The sequence below is a fragment of the Alosa sapidissima genome, chromosome 16, assembly GCF_018492685.1.
Source record: "Alosa sapidissima isolate fAloSap1 chromosome 16, fAloSap1.pri, whole genome shotgun sequence".
Lineage (NCBI taxonomy): Eukaryota > Metazoa > Chordata > Actinopteri > Clupeiformes > Clupeidae > Alosa > Alosa sapidissima.
In genome coordinates this window covers 7,926,120-7,948,598 of record NC_055972.1, presented here as the reverse complement: position 1 = coordinate 7,948,598, position 22,479 = coordinate 7,926,120, and the positions used below count along the sequence as shown (strand labels likewise).

General features: G+C 41.0%; 1 protein-coding gene across 1 annotated transcript in view; it reads left to right on the top strand.

The window, feature by feature from the left end:
- pla2g4f.1 (phospholipase A2, group IVF, tandem duplicate 1) overlaps window positions 1-22,479 on the top strand; it is a 59,221-nt gene that overhangs the window by 16,125 nt on the left and 20,617 nt on the right. Inside the window, exons 2-7 of the mRNA XM_042064808.1 lie at window positions 2,173-2,245; window positions 5,250-5,386; window positions 17,762-17,893; window positions 17,971-18,011; window positions 18,224-18,266; window positions 21,714-21,762. Coding sequence (XP_041920742.1) covers window positions 2,173-2,245; window positions 5,250-5,386; window positions 17,762-17,893; window positions 17,971-18,011; window positions 18,224-18,266; window positions 21,714-21,762 — 475 coding nt within the window. The remainder of the gene's footprint in view (window positions 1-2,172; window positions 2,246-5,249; window positions 5,387-17,761; window positions 17,894-17,970; window positions 18,012-18,223; window positions 18,267-21,713; window positions 21,763-22,479) is intronic.

Genomic DNA, 22,479 nt, shown 5'->3' with positions numbered 1-22,479 from the left:
CTTGTGAACTTTGACAAAAAAAAGAGGCTGGGCAAAATCGACACCCCCCTCCTCCTGTAAAACTGGCTGTATCTTGGAAAGTTTTGATCTTACATAAGAGTAATTTTACAGTGTGTCTCCTGAGTAACATAGGTACACCTGGTAATTTTTTCAGAATTTTTTGAGGCCTAAGTGCGTGGGCTCTGGTTGAACTGACGTGGAATGACCCAGATATAACACCAGTTAAGACATGTCTCATCTTCCTCCATGCCATGCACAACACATTGCCCTCTATTCTGCATTAGGCGAATCTAATGTACAGTGGATACATTTTGGCATGTATAGTCAAGGGAAAACAAATTAAACACCCTAAACTATATATTTTCTGAAAGCATATACCCTTTAGATGATATATTACACAATTTAAGACATTTCCCATCTTCCTCCATGCCATGCACAATACATTGCCCTATATTCTATATAGGCGAATCTTGTGTAAAGCGGATACATTTTAGCCTATACTGTCTATGGAAAACAAATTAAACACCCTAAACTATATATTTTCTAAAAGCATATGCCCTCTAGATGAAATATGATACCAGTCCATATGTGCCTCTCGCCTATTCACTTTTAACTGTCATTAACAATTTGCAAATGATGGTGAATGGTGAAACTACTCATTGTGAGACGTATTTCCTGATATCTTTATTATAATTATTGTTCCCCATTGTAAACATGTAATTTGTAATGTTTTGCATGGATGTGCGCTGGTGCACGTTCCTGTGGACGAGAAAAGCAGGGTGTAGTTGTGCACCCACCCAACCCGCTGTTGATAATGCACTCTTAAAATAACATATAAACAACTCGCTATGGATTTCTGACCAGGTATTTCTTGGTCAGTGGCGTAATGTGTTTTAGGTGGTGTACGATAATAATTTTTAGATAATGCGCTAGACCCCTCCTTAGGTCGTTAATGGCTACATCCCTTGGTGCGTTGCTCAATAAAAGAAATGACGAAAAACTCGAGTGTACAATATAAATATGTGTTGCATCATGATGATTATACACTTTGCGCCGTGCTGTTGACTGTCATGATAGGGCCCATAGCCATTATAACCTCTTAGCAGCCATTTTGGTGGCCATCATTTCTCAAGGTCAGATTTTACTAGATTTTTAGTGTGTCGTTTAGCATTTCTAACAGTACCAGAATCCATAAAAAAAACCTTTTGTATCAATTTTTTTGATGTTGAACCCTATATTGACCCGCCTAAAGTTACTCAATAAAGAATCTCAATATTATCACAAATGTGGGCAAATTTCTAAGTCAGCCCAAGTCAGTTATGATGTCATCACATCACCAAAAGTATTGGTTTTACCAAAAATATTTGTCAATTTTTTAAACTACAAAAATACATACCTATAAAGTATTTTGATACAAAATACGAAGCCGTTTTTTTCAACCCAGTCAAATACAAATTACGAATATACAATATATTTTGTATTTGAAATATGGAATACATGTAATAAATACTGCTCATCCCTGTAGGCATCACTTGTTCTGAGATACCATGTTTGTTTCAGGAGATATAATAAAGAATATAGGCGTAATTCAGTTATAGTGGAACATTTAATGGTTGCCACGGCGACCATTAGGGTTTTTTGATAATGGTTTTATATCTGAAAATGTTCAGGGCTCCAAACTGTACAAGTTCACCAAGTTTCATGCCTTTATGAAAGATTTTGACCTAATTTTCACATATCCCCTGTACTATGAAAGTTCAATAAAACTGCCAAAGGTGCAGCTTTTCGCCATTGACCTATGCACAAATCATTCCAATTTTGACAATGTTCCACCACTTGGATTTTCATGGACTTTTGGTATGTGATATGGGAAGGTTTCATGAACTGAATACAACAAAAATAATTTCTGTTGCAATTAGTTTTGGGTTGGGTGTTTTTTTCTCACAGATTGCCTGGACTATATGAACATGTTGTCACAGGCCTGTTGCTGAAGAATAACATGTTTTAACCATATAAAAATATCTCACAGCTCCAATGAAGACCAAAAGACTTCTCTCTGGATTGTGCTGCTACATGCAAAGTAGCTGAACAAGTGAAGATTATGGCAAAAACATAATACTGAATTGTGATCGACTTGTGAATTGTGTTTGTTTTCTCCTCTGTGCCGCTTAGCTGGAGGCTGTGCCGTATTGGAGACTCTCCGTGACTGTCCTGCGAGCTAAACTTCTCCACTCGCATGACTACTGTGAGTCAAAAAACTCACAAAATGTGGTTTTGCAATCTGAAATAATGTGACTAGCATTTAGATTTTCATGTGAGGGAGCAGGCTGCAGTTTTTCTTTCTGCAAAAATTTCAAAAGAAAAGGGGGGAAAACTCATGAAACTTATGTGAAATATGTCATGCATGGAAATATCATGGAAATATTAGTTAGTTAGTTAGTTAGTTAGTCAGTTAGTCAGTCAGTGACTAGACAACAGCCTTGACCATATCTGTTATCACCGGCCATCGCAGAAAACGGCATCATGCCAAAAGGGGCAGAAATCTGCTTAACCTCCAGCAACTTAAACGGTCCTCACCTACAGAAACCTCCTTCTCCATGGGCTTGTGGAACTGCCAATCCGCAGTCAACAAAACAGACTTCATAGCTGGCTATGCCAACCACTTTTCGTTGGAACTCCTTGCTCTGACTGAGACTTGGATCAAACCAGAGAACACTGCCACCCCGGCTGCACTCTCCACTAACTTTACACTATCCCACACCCCTCGCCCATCTGGACGAGGAGGTGGGACGGGCCTGCTGATCTCCAACAAATGGAAATTCACCCCGCTACTGCCTTCAAACAAATATGTCTCATTCAAATTCCATGCCATCACAGTGATCGCCCCAGCAAAACTCTACGTGCTGGTCATCTACCGCCCTCCTCTTCTCAGCCAGCATCACTGCTGCTAAGTAGGCTTTCTATAATGACAAAATCAACAGCGCTACAGACACTCAAACTTTTCTCAACCTTCAAATCGCTACTCAACCCTCAGCTGCCTCCTCCATCCAACCTTACTGCGGATACCCTTGCCTCATTTTTTACAAACAAAGTGGCGGCAATCAGCAGTCAATTCTCTACATGCCCACACAACGCATCTGACTCAGATACCGCACTCTTACAACCTCTAGGGGCTGCTGGAACATCTTTTTCAGCATTCGCGCGTCTCTCCGAGAGTGAACTATCTAGACTCCTGACATGTAGCCGTCCTACCACATGCTCCCTGGACCCTATACCTACGAGCCTACTTCAGTCCATCAGCCCGACCATCGCACCAGCTATCACACATGTGATAAATGCCTCGCTAACCTCCGGCACGTTTCCAACAACGTTCAAAATGGCCCGGGTAACACCATTACTTAAGAAAGCTTCTCAAAAAGGGTTCAAAAGCTTCTCAAAAAGGGTTCAAAAGCGGCCACTCTACCGAAACGGCTCTGCCTGTCTGTAACAGAAGCCTTAAAAGAAGCCTGGGCGACCGCTCGGTCATCAGTACTCATTCTTCTTGACTTATCGGCTGCCTTTGACACGGTTAATCACCGCATCCTTCTCTCTATACTCGCTAACATGGGAATCTCCGGTTCTGCTCTCTCCTGGTTTGAATCCTACCTCACAGGACGCTCGTTTAACATATCATGGCTTGGTCAGCTATCTGCACCTCACCATCTCACCACAGGGGTCCCCCAGGGCTCAGTGCTGGGCCCCCTTCTCTTTGCTATCTACACCACCTCCTTAGGACAGATTATCTGTTCGCATTGCTTCTCATACCACTGCTATGCAGACGACACACAGCTCTATCTGTCCTTTCCACCTGATGACCCCTTGGTTTCAGCACGGATTGCCTCTCAGACATAGCTACATGGATGAAGGCACACCACCTCCAGCTGAACCTCTAAGACTGAACTGCTGGTTCTCCCAGCTAAACCTACCATACACCACGACATCAACATAAAATTGGCTCCCTGTCTGTTTCACCTACCAGGACTGCAAGAAATCTAGGAGTTGTTCTCGACAACCAACTAACCTTCTCAGATCAAGTTGCCTCAGTTGCCCGGTCATGCCGTTTCGCACTCTACAACATACGGAAAATCAGGACTTACTTGACTCAAGATGCTACCCAACTTCTGGTTCAGGCAATAGTCATCTCACGACTCGACTACTGCATCGCCCTCCTGACAGGTCTCCCAGTCTGCGCAGTGAAACCCCTTCAAATGATCCAGAACGCAGCGGCGCGCCTGGTCTACAACCAACCCAAAAGGGCACATGTTATCCCACTGATTATCCAGCTACACTGGCTACCTATGGCGGCCCGCATCAAATTCAAGGCTCTAACGCTTGCCTACAAAGTAGTCTCCGTTTCTGCTCCCGCCTACTTGAATGCCCTTATACAGACATACGCTACCTCTAGACCGCTGTGCTCCTCAGACGAACGACGTCTAGCTCTACCACTGGTACGCTCAGGCCAATCCAAACTTTTCTCATCTGTTGTTCCTCGTTGGTGGAACACACTGCCAGTTCCTACAAGGGCAAGGACATCCCTCTCCATTTTCAAAAAACTCCTGAAGACCCAGCTCTTTAGATCTCCTCTTATAAGCACCACTTACAACTAGTCTTGCTGATCATAGCACTTACCAGCCATCTTGAACTGACACGTAACTGTTAAAAACAGCACTCACTGATGCACTTATTCTTACTGTACTCTACCATTTTTTTTTAAATTGTCCAAAAATTGTTGAGAATTGCTTTAAAACTTAAACTGTTTACCATGTTGTTAGTCGCTTTGGCTAAAAATGTGTCAGCCAAATGTAATGTAATGTAATGAGAGAAACAGGAAGGTGAAGGGAGAAAAAACAGAGGAAGAGAGAAACAGGGAGATGAAGGGAGAGAAACAAGGAGATGGAGGGAGAGAGAAACAGGGAGGTGGGGAGAGAGAAACAGGTAGATAGAGGGAGAGAGAAACAGGGAGATAGAGGGAGAGAAACAGGTAGATAGAGGGAGAGAGAAACAGGGAGATAGAGGGAGAGAGAAACAGGGAGGTGGAGGGAGAGAGAAACAGGTAGATGGAGGGAGAGAGAAACAGGTAGATGGAGGGAGAGAAAAACAGGTAGATAGAGGGAGAGAGAAACAGGGAGATAGAGGGAGAGAGAAACAGATACTGACAAACTGATATAATGTATACTCCATTTGGCTCCCTTTCCATTGGTTCTCTTCAGGGTCGGAGTCGGACTGCTACGTGATTCTGAAGCTGCCCACATCATCTGCTTGCTCTCATCGCACCCAGACAGTGCCCAACAGCAACAACCCAGAGTGGAACGAGACCTTCCACTTCCGCATCCACAGCCACGTCAAGGTCTGATCTTCACATGGGTTTTATACCTTTCCTCAAGTTAAAGTCAAGTTATTTATTTGTCACAGTACCCTCCAGAATTATTGGCACCTCTGTTAAGTTGACTAAAAACAGGTATAAAAAATAATCTGTTGGTGATTTATTGTTATCTCACAATGAAAAGAATTAGGAAAAATCCAACTTTGAAGGGAAGCAAAATCTCAGAAATAAATAAATATTTTTAACAAAAACAAGTCGCTCACAATTATTGGCACCCCTGTTTGTAATACTTTCTTAATCCATTCTCCCTTTGCCAATAAAACAGCTTGTAATATTCTCCTATGACACCCCATAAAATTGGAGAATACAAAGCAAAGGATTTAAGACCATTCGTCTTTACAAAATCTTCTTTTCTATGGAGTAGATCAGGGGACTGAGATGGCAATGTCCGAAGCTTGATTTTGTGTTCAGTAAACCATATTTGTTTTGATCTGGACATTTGTTTTGGTTCATTGATCTGATGAATGATCCAACCATGACCAACTTTTAGTCTCTTGGCAGAGATTGACCGATTTCCTTTGGGAATAAAAACAGCCCCACAATAGCACATCCCCTCCACCATAATTCTCATAAGACATGGGGTTCTTTTCAATATAGTCATTCTTCTAGGTATGCCAAACACACCTAAAGTGTTTCTATTCAAATTTTCATTTCAGACCACATTTCCAGACAAAGTCACTGTACCATTCAGTAACTCCTGCTGTTTACATTGGTAATTCAATGACTGGACAGGCTTTTCACTTGGCATGCCCTCTAAATAATCTATTAGCAGTGAGGTCACTTTTGAAGATTTTTTTGCGGACTTGATGACTCGATGACCCCAAAATGATGCCTTTGTCTGTAACTCTCCAACAGTGGTTCTTATGGAATGTTTTGTCTATCTTACCATCCTCCATACTGTACGTGGGGGCAAGATAACTATACCCAGGGGGCAAAACACCCGTTTTTTACGAAATCAGACATGGGCTGCTGTAAAAGGTTGTCATATAAAAATGAAATCTATGATGTCTGAGGATCACAACCTGGGTGGACAACCCGGTCAACAAGCTGCTGGAAATTTGTAGGATGTGTTCAAAGTATGCATGTCCCCCCGCAAAAAAAATACGCTTTTGAAGCTCTTTGCAGTTCCCTATGGCAGCTAGCAGCCGCGATCAAATGCCATCATCCATAACTGCTTTCATATCTCTGCTATATATCATTTTAGTTGTGAAATCTACAGCCCTACCAACACAACGGGAATACAGCTTTCAAACGATATCTTGATTGTACAAGCAGTATGAAATATAGTTGTGATTATGTAACGTTACATTGAAAGACTTTGAACTTCTGTTGCTAATTATCCATGTTTCTCCACTAGCACTAGTTCTAGCTTAGCCTGCTGCAAAAAAAATAGTTTTGATTGATCAAATAGTTTTACGTATACTACTTAACGAAAAGGTGATCTTGTAAAACAGTCCATAAATAAGATATCAGTCGGTTCTGTCTTTGTATCCTTGCACTTTTACTATGCACAAACTTAGTCCACAAACACATCAAAAACACAACGTCTTCTGCAGTGGTGCACGATTATGTTAACGCTACTTCCTGTATTGTTGAAAATCCCATGTAAAATAGGCTAGGCTACTTGGATTTTCAATTCACCACTAGAAGGCAATAAATAACCACTTATTGCTGCTGTGGACTGCAAAGACATCGGCAGCGATAAAATATCGAGAAGCTGGCGAAATCAAGGTTGAGAAATTTCATGGTAGCCTAAGTGCTTTTCAATTTTCATTATAAAACAATTACAACCCAAAACAGAAAAACTTGGGACGTTGTGTAAAATGTGAATAAAAACAGAATGTAATAATCTGCAAATCTCTTAAACTCATATTTACTTGAAAAAAGGACACAGACAGCATATCAAATGTTGAAAATGACAAATTTGACTATTTCATGAAATATATATTTTAATTTTGAATTTGATACCAGCAACATGTTTCAAAAAAAGTTGGTACAGGGATAACAAAATGCTGGAAAAGGTGTGTAATGATAAAGAAAACAAAAGGAGGAATGTTTCAAAACTAATTAGGGTAACTGGCAACATGATTGGGTATGAAAAAGAGCATCCCAGCAGGGTCTCTTGATGTACGGGTATTCATCACACAAATGATGAAACAATGCCATTTTAATGCTTCTTAAGATGAAATTGTGAAGTATTTGGGGGGTCCATCATCTACAGGACAAGGGAAGGAGCTGAAAAACACATTGGATGGTCGTGGTCTTCTGGACCTCAGATGGCACTGCATCAACACCAGACCTGTTTCTACACCTGTCATTGTAAAATTCTAACAACCAAAATTGTATTGAGACACAATACAGAAAATACCACCGTCTTATCTGGGCCTGAGCTTGTTTAAAATGAACTGAGGTAGCGTGGAAAAAGGTCCTGTGGTTAGACCAATCAACATTTGCCATTGTTTTTGGAAATCATGGACTCATCTGGGCTAAAGAGGAGAGGGCCTATCCATGTATCCAACCTATCCAACTTGTTTTAGTGCTCAGTTCGAAACCCAACATCTATGACTGTGTGGAGGAGCATTAGTGCCTACAGCATGGGCATCTTGCACATTTGGCAAAGCACAATCAATTCTGAAAGATGTATACAGGTTTTGAGCAACATATACTGCCATATCTATTCTAGAGAAGACCTTGAATATTTCAGGAAAACAATGGCCAAATGAATTCTGCACATATTTAAATAGTATTTCTCCATAGAGAAAGAGTCCAGGTGCTAAAATGGCCTGTCTGCAGTTCAGATTTGTCAAATTAGGTGCATAATGGAATGGAAAGCATGACTAAGAATACCCCATACTGTTGAGCAACTGAAATCGTGTAGTAATGACTATTTGCTAGAGTTCATTCTCAAAACTCTAGCAAATAGTCTCCTCAGTTCCTAAACATTTACAGAATTTTGTTAGATGAAGAGGTGAAGCAGTACAGTGATAAACATGCTCCCGTCCCAACTTTTTTTGAAACATGTTGCTGGCATCAAATTCAAAATGAACATATATTTTCCATGAAATAGTCCAAATTTTCATTTTCAACATTATGTTGTCTGTGTCCTTTTTGCTGCTAAATATGGGTTTACGAGACTTGTATATTATCACATTTAGTTTTTATTTGCATTTTTCACAACGTCCCAACTTTTTCTGTTTTGGGGTTGTATTTCAAGTCGCTATTAATATGAACACTATAATAATGATGAATCGCTTGGGCAGTAAAAAATCAGAAATTTTGGATGGTCTCTGGATGAGGGCCAAGCATTTTCAATTCCATCTTCACAGCCTGCCTGGCCTGTGTCAATGGCCATGGCAATATCATGTGGTTGTGTTAAGGGTTGTCAGAAGAGCTGCTCCTGTGCAAAGAGGGCAATTCCATGCTACATAGGATGCCTTTGCCAGGGGCCTGAAGAAGAGCAGCAGCTCTGTTGAGGGGGACCTGGACAGGGTGAACCAGCTGAACCACTTCTACAACAGGTTTGACTGCCCTGCTCCAGCTCCAATGGCAGTGGTCTGTCCACCACCCCCTGCTGACTCAGACATTGCTCTTGTTTGCGTGCCTGCCCTACCCCCACCTCCCAGTCTCTCCAGCTCTGCATCCCAGTGACACCCAACAACCTAAGCCACCATCACCTCACGCCCTGCCCCCACCTGACGCCTCCTTGCCTGTGCCTGTTGAGGTGTCCACGACTCTGGCATCCTTGACAGGGACATCAAGGAGGTGGTCATTCCCCAGCCCCCATGCACCCCCACACCCCCTCAATACCAGTGCAACACTCACCTCCACATCACAGGCTATCGTACCCCCACCATCACTGGATATTGCACCCCTCCCCCACATAGCGATCACGAACAATGAGGTGACAATGACTTCAGTCAACAGCAATCACACACAGATCCCAGATGCACCCCTCCCCCTCCCCACACCCCCCATCATCACAGCAGATCAAGTAAGAGTTCAACTAAAGAAACCCCAAGAAGGCCTGACAGACTGTGTCCAAGGCTACTCAAGGCCTGTGCTGCTGAACTGGGGAAGCCACTGAAGCACATCTTTAACTTGAGTCTACGCCTCGGACAAGTTCCAACACTGTGAAAGACATCGAGACATCACTTCATTTCTCAAGTGCTTTTAACACCATCCAACCCCTCAGACTAGGAGACAAGCTATTGCAGATGGGTGTGGATGCTCACCTGGTAACCTGGTACAGATTACCTGACCAGTCCTGTTCACCCTGTACACATCTGACTTCTGCTACAACACAGAGTCATGCCACATACAGAAGTTTTCTGACGCAGGTCTAAGCCCACTCTGCTACCAGTCTCCATTGATGGGGTCAATGTGGAGGTGGTAAGCACCTACAAGTATCTGGGTCTCCACCTGGACAATAAACTGGACTGGTCAGCCAACACGGACACACTCTACAAGAAAGGGCAGAGCAGGCTGTACTTCCTGAGGAGGCTGCGGTCCTTCAATGTGTGCAGCATGCTCCTCAGGATGTTCTACCAGACTGTTGTTGCCAGCGTCCTCTTCTATGCAGTGGTATGCTAGGGAGGAAGCACAAAGAAGAAGGATGCGGGGCGACTTGACAGGCTGGTAAGGAAAGCTGGCTCTGTAGTGGGAGCTGAACGAGTGAATCACTTCAATATCTGACAAAAGGACCCTGAACACTGATCAACATCTTGGACAATGAGTGTCATCCACTCCACAGCACTATTGTAAAGCAGAAGAGCCTGATCAGCTGGAGACTTCGCTCACTGCCTTGCACAACAGACAGACAAGGAAGTCATTTGTCCCCAGGGCCATTGAACTGTTCAATGCTTCACCTAAGGGAAGAGGAGAGATAGACTTCTCCGCATAGTCTGTCTGCCTCTCCACCCCCTCCATGTTTGGATACTGTCTGTCCACTAGCCACTTTTTACCACTGTCTTACTGCCAAATTTAAAATACTTTCACAGTAAAAAATATGTGATTCATTTAGATTAATTAATCACAGAGTATGTAATTAATTAGATAAATTTTTTAATCGATTGACAGCCCTAATATAGATAGATAGATAGATATAGTTTTTTCTATAGTTTTTTATATTACCTTGCCTATACTCGCTGATATGTCCATACTTATTTTATGCTGGTCTCTAGACTTTATTCTTGCACTGTTGCACTGTTGGACTTACTCATTTGCACCATCACCATGACACTCACTCACACAGAGCACCTTACCTTACCTTACTATGCACAGAGAATCACAGGCTCAGTCCCTGCCTCAGTCATTGCAAGCGCCTGTTGATAAATCACCCACTATGTGGATACTGTTTTTAGAATTGATTTAGATCAACTGTTATTAAGTATAATTTGTATTTTAGTATATTTAGTATATTCTTTATCTTCTACTGTCCTTATTGCTTAGTTGTTTTTTTTTTATATTATATACCATTAATTTCTTTTTTCTGCTGTTAGTGAATGTGTGTGTGATGTCTGTATGCTACTGAGACCTTGAATTTCCCCTGGGGATCAATGAAGTATCAATCAATCTATCTATCTATCTATCTATCTATCTGCTGAAACACTAGAGAGCAGCAACAGCAGCAGTGACTCTGAAAACAGCTAAACAAATTTTATAAACATTATTACAGAAATTATTTATCACCCTGAATCTGTTTGCCTGTTTCATTAATTGTTTTTTGTTTTGTTTTACAAATTGCTGCTTAATGTAACTGTTTTAATCAGTATTTTTTTTTTTTAAACTACTCCACACATGACTCCTGTGTGTTTTAGTCTTTCAACATTTAGTTGTCTAGCTTACACTCCAAACACCTGGATTGAACTCCAGAATAACCCGCCTAACCCCAAATCCTGAAATCCTTTTTTTTAATTTCGATAGAATAAATAAAGCTATCCCACTTGTGAAAGAATATTAGAAATACTAGATATTATAATACAAATAACAGATCTTGCATAAATATGCAAACTATGTAGGCCTACTGTATAGAAACAGAGCTGTACTACAATTCACATCAGTTAACAGATTAACAGTAAACCTTTCTTGGATCTTGTTTGACTTGATAGGCTTGAAATTGAATTCCCTCTAAATGTGTTAATGGGTCTGAAGTCTGGTTAGTAAAATGATCAAAATATTATTTCATCTGTAAAAGTTAACTTCACATGGTATTTTGTTTTATTTTAACAACAAAGGGAAAAGAATGCTACCGAATATAATGGAATGTTCTTTAAATATTTATAAATATCTTTGTATACCTATGAATTAAGAGGCATTGTTAACTCTTACATTCTAATTACATGTACAATCAAGGCTTCAGATGAAAGCCTATCTTCCACTCTTTTGAAAGGTGTGCTCAGTTTGTTTCTAGCATAAAGTATCAGGGAGATATGGCCCAGGATTCATGGATATAATTAAACCTTTTTAGCATGATTGGGTGATTCCGGGGAGTTAAAGCAGAATTTGAGGTAGCATTGTTTTGACCCTAATTGCAAGTTTCCAGCAGCTTGTTGACCGGGTTGTCCACCCAGGTTGTGATCCTCATCATAGATTTCATTTTTATATAACAACCTTTTACAGCAGCCCATGTCATCTAAACCCCCTTTGCCCCCTGGGTATATGGGTCTTTGTCCAAAAGAGGTGTAACTTTGGGTCTTTGTTCACAAAAGAGATGACACATAAGTAACCATGGGGATTTAATCTGTGCAGCTAGCCTGGTCCCGACCAGGCTAACAGCCAGGGTTAATTAATTCTAATGTTAATTATGTTGTCTTATTGGTCCAGCCAGCTGTAATTCCAATCAGACCTCCATGTGATTTGTTAAGAGCTTTATTCCATGTATGTATACTATTTGCTATATTTATTTGCCTGCAAAACACCACAGATAGTCTACATAATGCCAAAGGGTTATCATTTTAATAGCATTACTATTTTATAATTATTAACATAGTCATTGCTTGCCTCTTTTGTTGAAGACATTTGATGAATAGCCTGCATTTCAGTCAGGACCACTTTGTCAAGATTATTACTATTTGCATAATGTTTCATTTGGATGTATGGCTCTGTTCTGGGAATCCCCTGCCCGTGCAAACATGGAAAGCCTACGGCAAAAAAAGAAAAGCTCACTTGGTGTGAATGACGCTATTTTCAGCGTCTTTTTCAATCCAACCGTGAGTTCTTTTGAGGGAAGACGAGAACGTCCTGATCCTGAATTAATTACACCTAGCGTGACCTAGTCGCTCCTACACATCCTTGCTTGGTGGTCATGAAATGTGTTGAGCTAGGATGGCCAGACAACGCTAGGTCAGGCGTTACCAGCATTATTTTCTGTCAATACGGTATCCTAGAACAGTGTTTCTCAAAGTGTGGTCCGGGGACCACTGGTGGTCCGCAAGCTATCCCAAGTGGTCCGCGAGCAGACGTCGTAAAATATAATATAGATAAGTTGTTTGCAATATTGAACCAACTTGTATGTAAATCCAAACAGTTCTGCAACACTGTCTATGTAAGATATGCCAGTTTAAATTGAATCCTCTGACACAATAAGCAAAGTGCAAAGACAATGAGCAAGGTGGTTCAGTGAGTAGGCCTATTGTGTAGGCGAATATACTGTTGAAGTAGGTCTAATGTTTTTTTTAGCTAGGTGGTCCGTGCGTTTCTTTTTTATTGGTTAAGTGGTCCTTTGTCTAAAAAAGTTTGAGAAACACTGTCCTAGAATGAAGTTGAAATGAGAACAGCTAGAGAGGCCGCATAGGATATTTGATAACAATGAACACAACACATGTTAATACCTGCAGGCCTTGGTAGGCCAACATAGTCATTTGTGGAAAACATTAGCAATTTGTTTAAAAGGAAAAAAGATGCTACCATTATGTGCACAACAGACTACAGGCTATATTTTAACGGTCTGAAATGGAAGTGTCTTTGCGCAAAACGCAAGTCACTTTGTGGGCGGATCTTGGGCGCTGATGCTATTTTACCAGCGGGATATTTGACTGTTGCGCCAGGCGCAAATCTAAAATGGGGTGGTCTGAAGTAGCTACATTAATCATGGGTGTAGTTTGGGCGTAACGTGCAATAAACCAATCAGGGCGTCATCTCACATTCCCTTTAACAACAGGCACGCTTGTTCCATAGCTGATTGCTATTATGGTGGCGTATTTGCCAGGTGCAGCCAGGAGCGTTCACAGCGCTATAATTTTACTGTTCAGTTAGGAACTGTCAGCTATTGATTTTTCCTCTTGACAAAATGTAATACAGAATTGTCACAAAGACATACTTTCCAATGTTTTGGGATCACTCTCACTGAATCACGAGATTACGAATGCATGGTGATATTTTTGCTATGTACAATGTAATCTAACATTACCTCTCTATAGACAATGCATATCTTCTGTCAGTTAATCTCTTCTCCCGTGCTGCCGCTGGGGCATTTGGGTTAAATGGCATCGCATGCAATTCAACATCACGTCTCCTTAAGTCATCTAATATTTCCTAATTTATGTCATCAACACATCCGTGATTCGTGAAAATGTGTACGCTAGATTTCACATCTTAATGGACACCACACTGATTTCCCTCGAGTGGTAATATTTTTCTTTGAAATTATGTATGGTTTACCGAAATGGGAACTATGTTGTATAGATGAGTGGAGCAAAGTGTGCGTTGCGCAGCACAGGCGGCCTGTGAGAAACAGTTTCCAAGTTGACCTAACTTTCAACTCTGCACAGTATATCCCATTAACTGCATGACAGTAGGCTATTTACAATATTTTCTGTTAAGTAGAGTTTGTAAACACTTTATCATCAACTTAATGCACGCACAACATTCGTTTGAGCAGGAGAGAGAATGAATGGGTGCAGCAACTACAGAAATTGTTGCCATACTTGCTGCTTTCTTGTACTATTTGCTGGTTAACAGCTCATAAAAGCTGATTTAAGCTAATTCACTAACTCAAGACTTTAAGGCCATCATGGATATAAAACGTTTTTTGAAAATAACGAAAGGATGGAGGGAACATAAAGCTTGGAGTTATTTCAGATGGGCTACAACAAGGTAGGCAAAATTCTGGTGCTTAAAACCTTAGCGCAGCTGGAATAATGCTTAGGCTGATGTTAAAGCGCACGCGATGTTTAAAGCCATACATACCGGTAAATTAGAACAAAACTAAAGGTAACTTTGGCCTTTATAGGGCTGTATAAAGTTGTCCAAATTAATAGGTCATAATTAGGCGTTGTTGTTGTAAATATATTGCATGTAGATGTTGTAGGCTACTAATTTTTTAGGTCACCCAATGCACGAACAAAACCGGGAAATGGACAAATATTATCACGGGGGTGTCTGTAGATTGGTGTGCAACACATTCATTCACGCAGGCCCTCAAAATAGCATCTGCATTTGCGCCACAGACTTTAGACCAGGGAGTTCCTGGTCTGTGGCGGAATTGTTTTCTGAAACTGCAAAATATCAACAGTGAACGTTTGCGCCGGAACACGCCCCGTCTTTTCGCTGAACCGCCCCGGTGGGCGCAATCGAATTCCCTAGTTTACAGGCACGTACCTGTGGAGGGAAAATTCCAATATGCGCTGACTGCAAAATAGGAAAGACAAAAGCGCGAGTATACAAAGTCAATTGCGCTGGGACGCACGATACAGCCCTACATGTAGATGTGGAGGTTGATGAGGCAAATGAGCCAGAGTGACTGACAGAAACTGCAAAAGCTCTGTATACAGGGAAAGCACATAAAGTTGCACTGTCCTTACTGCATTCAATTAAAGGATTCAATGTGGACAGAGAGCACAATGATATGCCTCAGTCGGACACTTGCATGCTGTTAGGATAAAACTGCCTTATGCAAAACAGTCTTGACTTCATTTTCTGTGTTGCTTTATCTTCATTAAGCCTTCATAGTGTACTCAGCCAGTTGTTATTCAGTCACAGAAAAGATAACCAAATACATTACCTGGTAAAACATAGAGGCCTGTCACAGGAAAAAAGGTTGGCACCCATCTGTTTCAAGACTAACAGGTTTTAAGAAGTCTATACATATTATTGAATACAGAACATTTATTTCTGTGTAACAAGTAAAGGTGCACCCTATGTTCTTAGAGGTGTTTGGTAACTAATGTGTTTTCTGCAGTAGACGACAAGAACAGGGTATAAACAAGAGGGACAAGAAGTGTACAATGTGCAGAAATGCCATGGGAAACACAGTTTTACTTAACGTCAACGTAAAGCCTAACTCAACAGTCTTGTGGCATGTTCTGAGTGATTTAAATTCTGCAGTGAATTACCTCAGGCAAATGTTCACTGCTTTGAGTGTCAACCGTTTCCATGTTTGAAATTGAATTCTGAAGGAGCCACAGGTATTTTCAGGCAAACGTGTTGTTTTGGTGTGTCAGAAATGCAGACAAAAGATGTCCAGTGTTTCCCCTAGAAAATGTTCCAGCAGCGGTGCTGTTGATCGTAGGAAGCCACCCCCCCTCAAAAAAAAAGAAAAATGTGAAAAAATGACTCCTTAAATGGTGACTTCTGGTGGATTTTGTGAAAGAAATGGACAGATTGAGTTACAAATTATGACATAACCATCAACACAAGCATTTACAAAGCATGATTATTGCAGTACTTGAACAGGATTATTCATGTTTTTCTTTCACCTTTTTCCTTTACATTATTAGTAATTAGCCACTGTACAACTGTACACTGTAGGCCACTGTACAAACTATTACTACTTAGAATATACAGTGCTGTGCATCAGTTAAGACATTTATTTATATAATAACATTTATTTATTTACGATACATGATACATTAAAAAATAATTGATGTCCTATTTTTTAATAGATGTTTTTTTTTTATTCCTCCCATTAGTCAATTTCAGCATGGGTGTCTTAACTTTTGCACAGCACCGTATAAACTATAAGACTTCTCTTTCATGTCATTACACTGTATTGGTGCTGTGCAAGTTGAATTGAATGCCTGTCACTTTAATGCCGTGACGGCCCGTGAGGCTTGCTTGATTCTCACGGTTTTAACTTAGTAGCGTTGTTGTGCATGGTGCATAAGAATATGTGGATGAAATGAATTATGTTTTCCATGTCATTTGGTAAAATAAATGCTCAAAAACTCGAAGAAAATCTATCTTGGATTATAGCAGATAAGTGTCTTGTATCATATTTATAATTTTGGTGAGCTCTACAGGAATTACAAACTATCTCCAGATGTAAATGGTTGTGTATCCTATTACTCAAATTCAATTAAACCCACCAATAGGCTAGCTAGACCTTAGTTTCACAGCCTAGGTATGTTAGCAACACAGGGCTTGAAAGCATTGCCTGTATCACAAACAAAAACGAAACACTGCGTGGAATTTATCTGGGAATAGGCTACTGAAGGTAGGGGCGAGCTACTTCGCTGGCGTGTTTAATTTAAACTTAAACATAAACACAAACAAGCATGATCTCCTGTGGAATCCCTGACTGCGCCTTCAACGTTAGCCTACTATTATTGGTTGACATCAAACCTGAACGAACGGCAGCTGTTCCTGAAGTTCACTTGCGTGTTTTTTTTTTTTTTTTAATTAGCCAACTTTTTTTGCAGTGGCGCTTGAATTCCAGGAGCGGCGCTGTGCCGCTAATGAATACATTGTAGGGGAAACACTGGATGTCTATTTGCCATGACTAAGTTGGCGTGACATAAATCACAATTTGTGTTGATAGACGCACCAATGTTCGTCCAGAAACCTTTTATTCAAATACATGATTTCATGTTACAGCTCTGGCAGCCTCCACCGTCTTGGTCAGACTCACCAAACACAAACATGCTAAACTGAGGTGGAGGGTGGCACATCAGGCCAAAACACAACATGACAACATCAACATCAGTTGAGGGCTGCAACTTCACTTTTTAAATGACAATATCCTGGCCGGACTACTGTTGTCAGTGATATAAGTATTTGAAATGAACATGATTTCTTAATGTCTAGTGACATATCAGGGCCATTTTATGATTAATTGAAATACATTTCTTACATACGGTTCCTTTAATGAGAGCAAAGCAAAATTGGCTGCAATGGAAACCCACCGTAAGAGAGACCCACCTTGTCGGGGCACGATACCTTGGCCAACACATTGCATTGTCCCATACTGTACACATCTGAAGCTGAAAGATTATTCACTCCTCTTATCAACAAGCAAACGGCACCACAACCTTCATACAGTAGTTTTCACTTCACTAAATAGAAAAAACATTGTATTGATTCTGATATATCTCCCAGAATATTTCCTCTTCTTTTCTCTTCTAGAATGTTCTAGAAATGCAAGTGTACGACGAAGATCCATTCATGCCAGATGAACTGTGCTCTGTCATCATGTTTGATATCTGTAACCTCACCTTGGGCCAAAAGCAGACGAAAATGTTCATCATTAATGAGAAGGTAAATCCCTCAAATTGAAACTTAAACACAAATACACTGTATGTTCAAATTTGACATGTTTTTTTATGCTTACTTAGACACGTGATAAACTGTGGGTTGAATTTGAGATGGTGGAGAGGTAAGAAAATCATGTTTTGATAAATACACAAAATCTTCATACAAATGAAATTGTACCTCTTTAGATTGTAAGCTCTGTAGAATGTAGTTAGCCATCATGGACTCTCAGAGGAGGGAGTGGTTTAGAAAACTCACAGTTAACAATCAGTCATCTGTATAAGGAAAAGGTTGTCATGCATTGCTGAACAAAATACTTGTCTTTCTGGTTTGCAGTGTTGAGGATCCTGGGATATACATGTCAAACGGAGTCCTGGTGGTATGTGCTATTATTTGTTGTATTTAAAGGCACAGTCCACAATTCTGCCCAAAGTTTCTTGATGTAAGCGGATATAACAGCCAACCAAATGGCATCCCTCCCTTCCGTGCTCCTGAAACTAAGTTAAGGCCTTTCCTAAACGAATTCCTACCCACTCCCCCTTGGTTATGGAGTGCACTCGGATAGGAAGCACCCTCACAGCTAAATGAAGCTCCTTTGATTAGCGCAGAGCGTATAATACTGCACTCAGCTTTAAGATGAACTTCACTCTCCCTGGCGCGGAATTAACATTTTAAAACATCCATGTCCATTTAAAGCATAACACTCCGCATTAACTGACACACACTCTCGACAAGGGGGCATCGGTGTTCACTCATTATTATTATTACCTAGGGTGTTCACTCGTTATTATTATTACCTAGGGTGACCAGATGAGATTGGCTGAAAGGTTGTAGGCCTACATAGACTATTATAAAAGATAATGAATTTTCAAATCTGTACCAAAACACATTTTTATTCAAACATCAGGTCTGCCTCAAAATACAACAGAGAAATCATGAATTCAAAATGTCATTGTGGGAAGAAAAAAAAACAATGAATGCGTAACAGTGCAAATCAGACCTTTCAGAATAAGGATAATAGCCTAACGCTAATAACAAGCCTTGCCAAAATTATGGGTCATTAAGTAAGAATACAAAATAATTGTTAGATTAAGTATATTATGTTAAAACGACATCGGACATTAGGCCGAACTTCCGACGTATTTTTTTTGCACACATGACGCGACCAATTAATCACTGCTGGCTCTGGCTGCTGCGCTGCCTGCACATTCATTGTCCTCGGCTTTGCGGCTGCTGCAACTTGCGCTCTCTTCATCTAGGCCTACTCTATAAAACAGAAAGGGGACAAAAATGTCGTCGCTTAAGGCTTTGTCTATCCACGGGTACCTCCCCACCCACTCCTCCCGGTACCTGCATAGACGCTTTTGCTTTTTAGCGGCGTGTTGGGGTTCCGGTACATCAGCCATGTCAAGGAATGAATGAAAATGAGCTAAAATCAGTGCATATTCGCGCCTAATTATAGAACGTCAAAAAAGAAACAAAGTAGCCCGGGGCTGCATCCAGACACTTAACTGCCGTCGGGGGCTGCGTGCAGTCGACTCAACCTCTCTACGGACAGTTTTTAAAGTTTATCAGAAAATAAATACTCAGTATTCTGATTGAGTATAATTTTCGGGACAATTAGGGCCGAATTCGGGATTCGGGACAACTGCTTGGATATCGGGACTGTCCCAAATTTTTCGGGACGTCTGGTCACCCTACTATTACCAGACCAAGCTCAATCTTTTAAGATTGAACATTAAGGAGCTTGCACACTGCTCCAACAAACACCAACAAACTCCAACAAACACCAACTCCAACAAACACCAACTCCCAACAGTTGGTCCAGTGTGGGCCGGCCGTCTGTCTTTGTTGGCGTTTGTTGGATGGAGACAGAGTGTGGACTGGCAGTTGGTTTTATGAACATTCTAAAGTCTATTTCCAACAGCTGCCAACTTTAGAATGTTGGAGTTTGTTGGTGTTTGTTGGAGCAGTGTGCAAGCTCCTTTAGTCTGGGGAGTCTGCGCTGTATTGCTACTGCACAAGAGGCGTGATCAATGGGCATAGTTCAAATGATTCTGTACGCTTGGACAGTCCTTCAACCAATCAGACCAACGATCTGGATGCGCCTGGTGGATAAGCCAGTTTGTGATCGGCCCCCGCAAAATTGTGAAGGAAGCAGGAGGTGTCTAGCCTGAGCTGCAGGGATATCAAATCGCCGGCAGATCGGGCTGGGTTTACCCAGTCTACACTACCACTTCATTGGTTTCGGATGGCCCCTAATATGGCGGACCCTCCATGTGAACACGCAAACGGAGTGCAAGTGACTAGGGAGAGGGTGAAGTTTGGGAAAGGGCCTAAGTCAGGGGTCGGCAACCTTTTTTGCCTGGAGAGCCACCTTTACCAAATGTATTATTTTTTTAATTTCAGAAGAGCCACATAAAGACGTTTACAAGAAAAAGTTTTGATATTTAACGTACAGTTACTTTCATTCAACAGAGGATTTTTAAATAGCCTACATTTTCTACTAGTTTTAATGTGCAAGTAACTTGAAATGTAAAGTGGAATGACAGAAGTATAGGCCTTAGGCTTCCCATGTAGGCTAAACACCACCCCCTATTTTTCCAGTGTCCTTTGGTATGCAAAGCAACACTCAATTTTCGTTGACATGTCATTGGCGAAATTGAACATTAGGCCTACCAGAGATTAGATTTGGTGATGGCCTTGGAGTCTGGCTGGCTCATATTCAGTGAGGTGAAGTTTCATGCAAGAATTGAGGCTGTCACCATTTAAGTGCAACTTCACGCAAAACTGTGATATCCATAACGGCAACTAAATACCATGGCATTGTGTTGGCGTTATGGATTTGACAGTTTTACATGCAAGTGGAACCGAACAGGGTTAACACAGCAATACTAACTCATTGCAGTGTGCGATATATAACGGGCAGTTCATTTCGCGTTTTAAGAATCAGTCTTTGGATGGAAACTTTCCCATTTCAGCCTTGTGTTCGTGCTTGCAAGCTGTGGTCACTGACGTTTCCTTTTTGACATAATTCCTTATCTAGCCTACAGCAAGCGCACACATCAACAATAACAATTAAAGTGTTCTCGTTGACTGAAATGGAGGGAAATCGGTGATTTTGTTTGATATTGACATGCCAACAAAGCACGAATGTAACAATATTGTGCAGCTACGGTTACGGAGTTAAGTGAGGTGGAAAGATATATATGCTAAATTACTTAGATAGACTTACAATATTACATTTTGAAAATGAACAAACTAAAATAAAATACATTTTAATTCAATACTCATTAATTAGTTTCAAAAGCTGAGCCGCATCAGAGGGATCAAAGAGCTGCATTCGGCTCCGGAGCCGCGGGTTGCCGACCCCTAGCCTAAGTGTTGATAGGCTGGGTATGAGTCATTGTATGACACACGGCCTTTTTGTTTTCCATTTACTAAGCAGAGAACAAGCAGCAAAAGGACCAGGATGGAGAAATATTTTGAATACAACAGTGTTCTGTGTTCTGTGTTCTATATTCAGATTAGTGTTCTGTGTTCAGATTAGAATTGTGGTCCAAACCTCTTAGGATTGTTGTCTGATGGTGAAAAGTTATATGTTGGTGTATCAGTGGGTTTTCTAGGTTTTTAGGGACATAATGTTTGCTATGCAGTTGTGCTAGTAAAATAACTTCTCACATGTGCCCTTTTTGTGTGTGGGTGTGTTTTTGGGAGAGGGTGTGGGAAATGTGTGTTGTGTGCTGATGACTATTCTCACTGTGTGTGTGCAAAGGTGGAGTGAGAGAGGTGATGTGGTGTAAGTAAAAAATGCTGTTTATTTCAGGCGGCACCACTTTCCACCCTGGATATCACTGCTAAACATCTAGGAGCTGGTGAGTATCCAGGAAACCAACATTTTTACCACCATGAAGGACATGTGTCAACTTGCCATAGCAGCATAGTGGGAGTCGGACATGCCATCTCATTCCATCAGACCAGTCAGACACGCTACAGCTGTGATGTTCTTGTTGACTGTCTGCTATCTGGCAATAAAATAGCAAGTGACACTCTGGAAATGCATAAACTAGCACCCGATGCAGGGTATCCAAACAGAGATAGATTCACTCCCTTTCCTTATGCATGTACAGTATGTATGTATGTATTGATGTATGTATGTATCAGAGGTGTGGACTCGAGTCACATGACTTGGACTCGAGTCAGACTCGAGTCATGATTTTCATGACTTCAGACTCGACTTGACAAAATTAGAAATGACTTGTAACTCGACTTGGACTTTCATGCTATTGACTCGAGACTCGACTCTGACTTTGCCCCTTTGACTTGTAATGACTTGACTTGCAGAATGGGTAAAATTGTATAAAAACAACTATTTTCTGCCCATACCAACTTCAGCAGTTCATCGTTAACGTTACACCTGCATTGCAACGTTATTTTGCATGGAATGCAGGTCTCTTATCTATTGTGAGAAGGGATGAACATCACTGAACATGCTACCATTTGTCGTCTGACTTGGATCATGTGATATTGTGATGGATCCTCTGATCCCTTTGATGTGGTTCGATGGGTTCGATATAGCCAAACAATTTAAT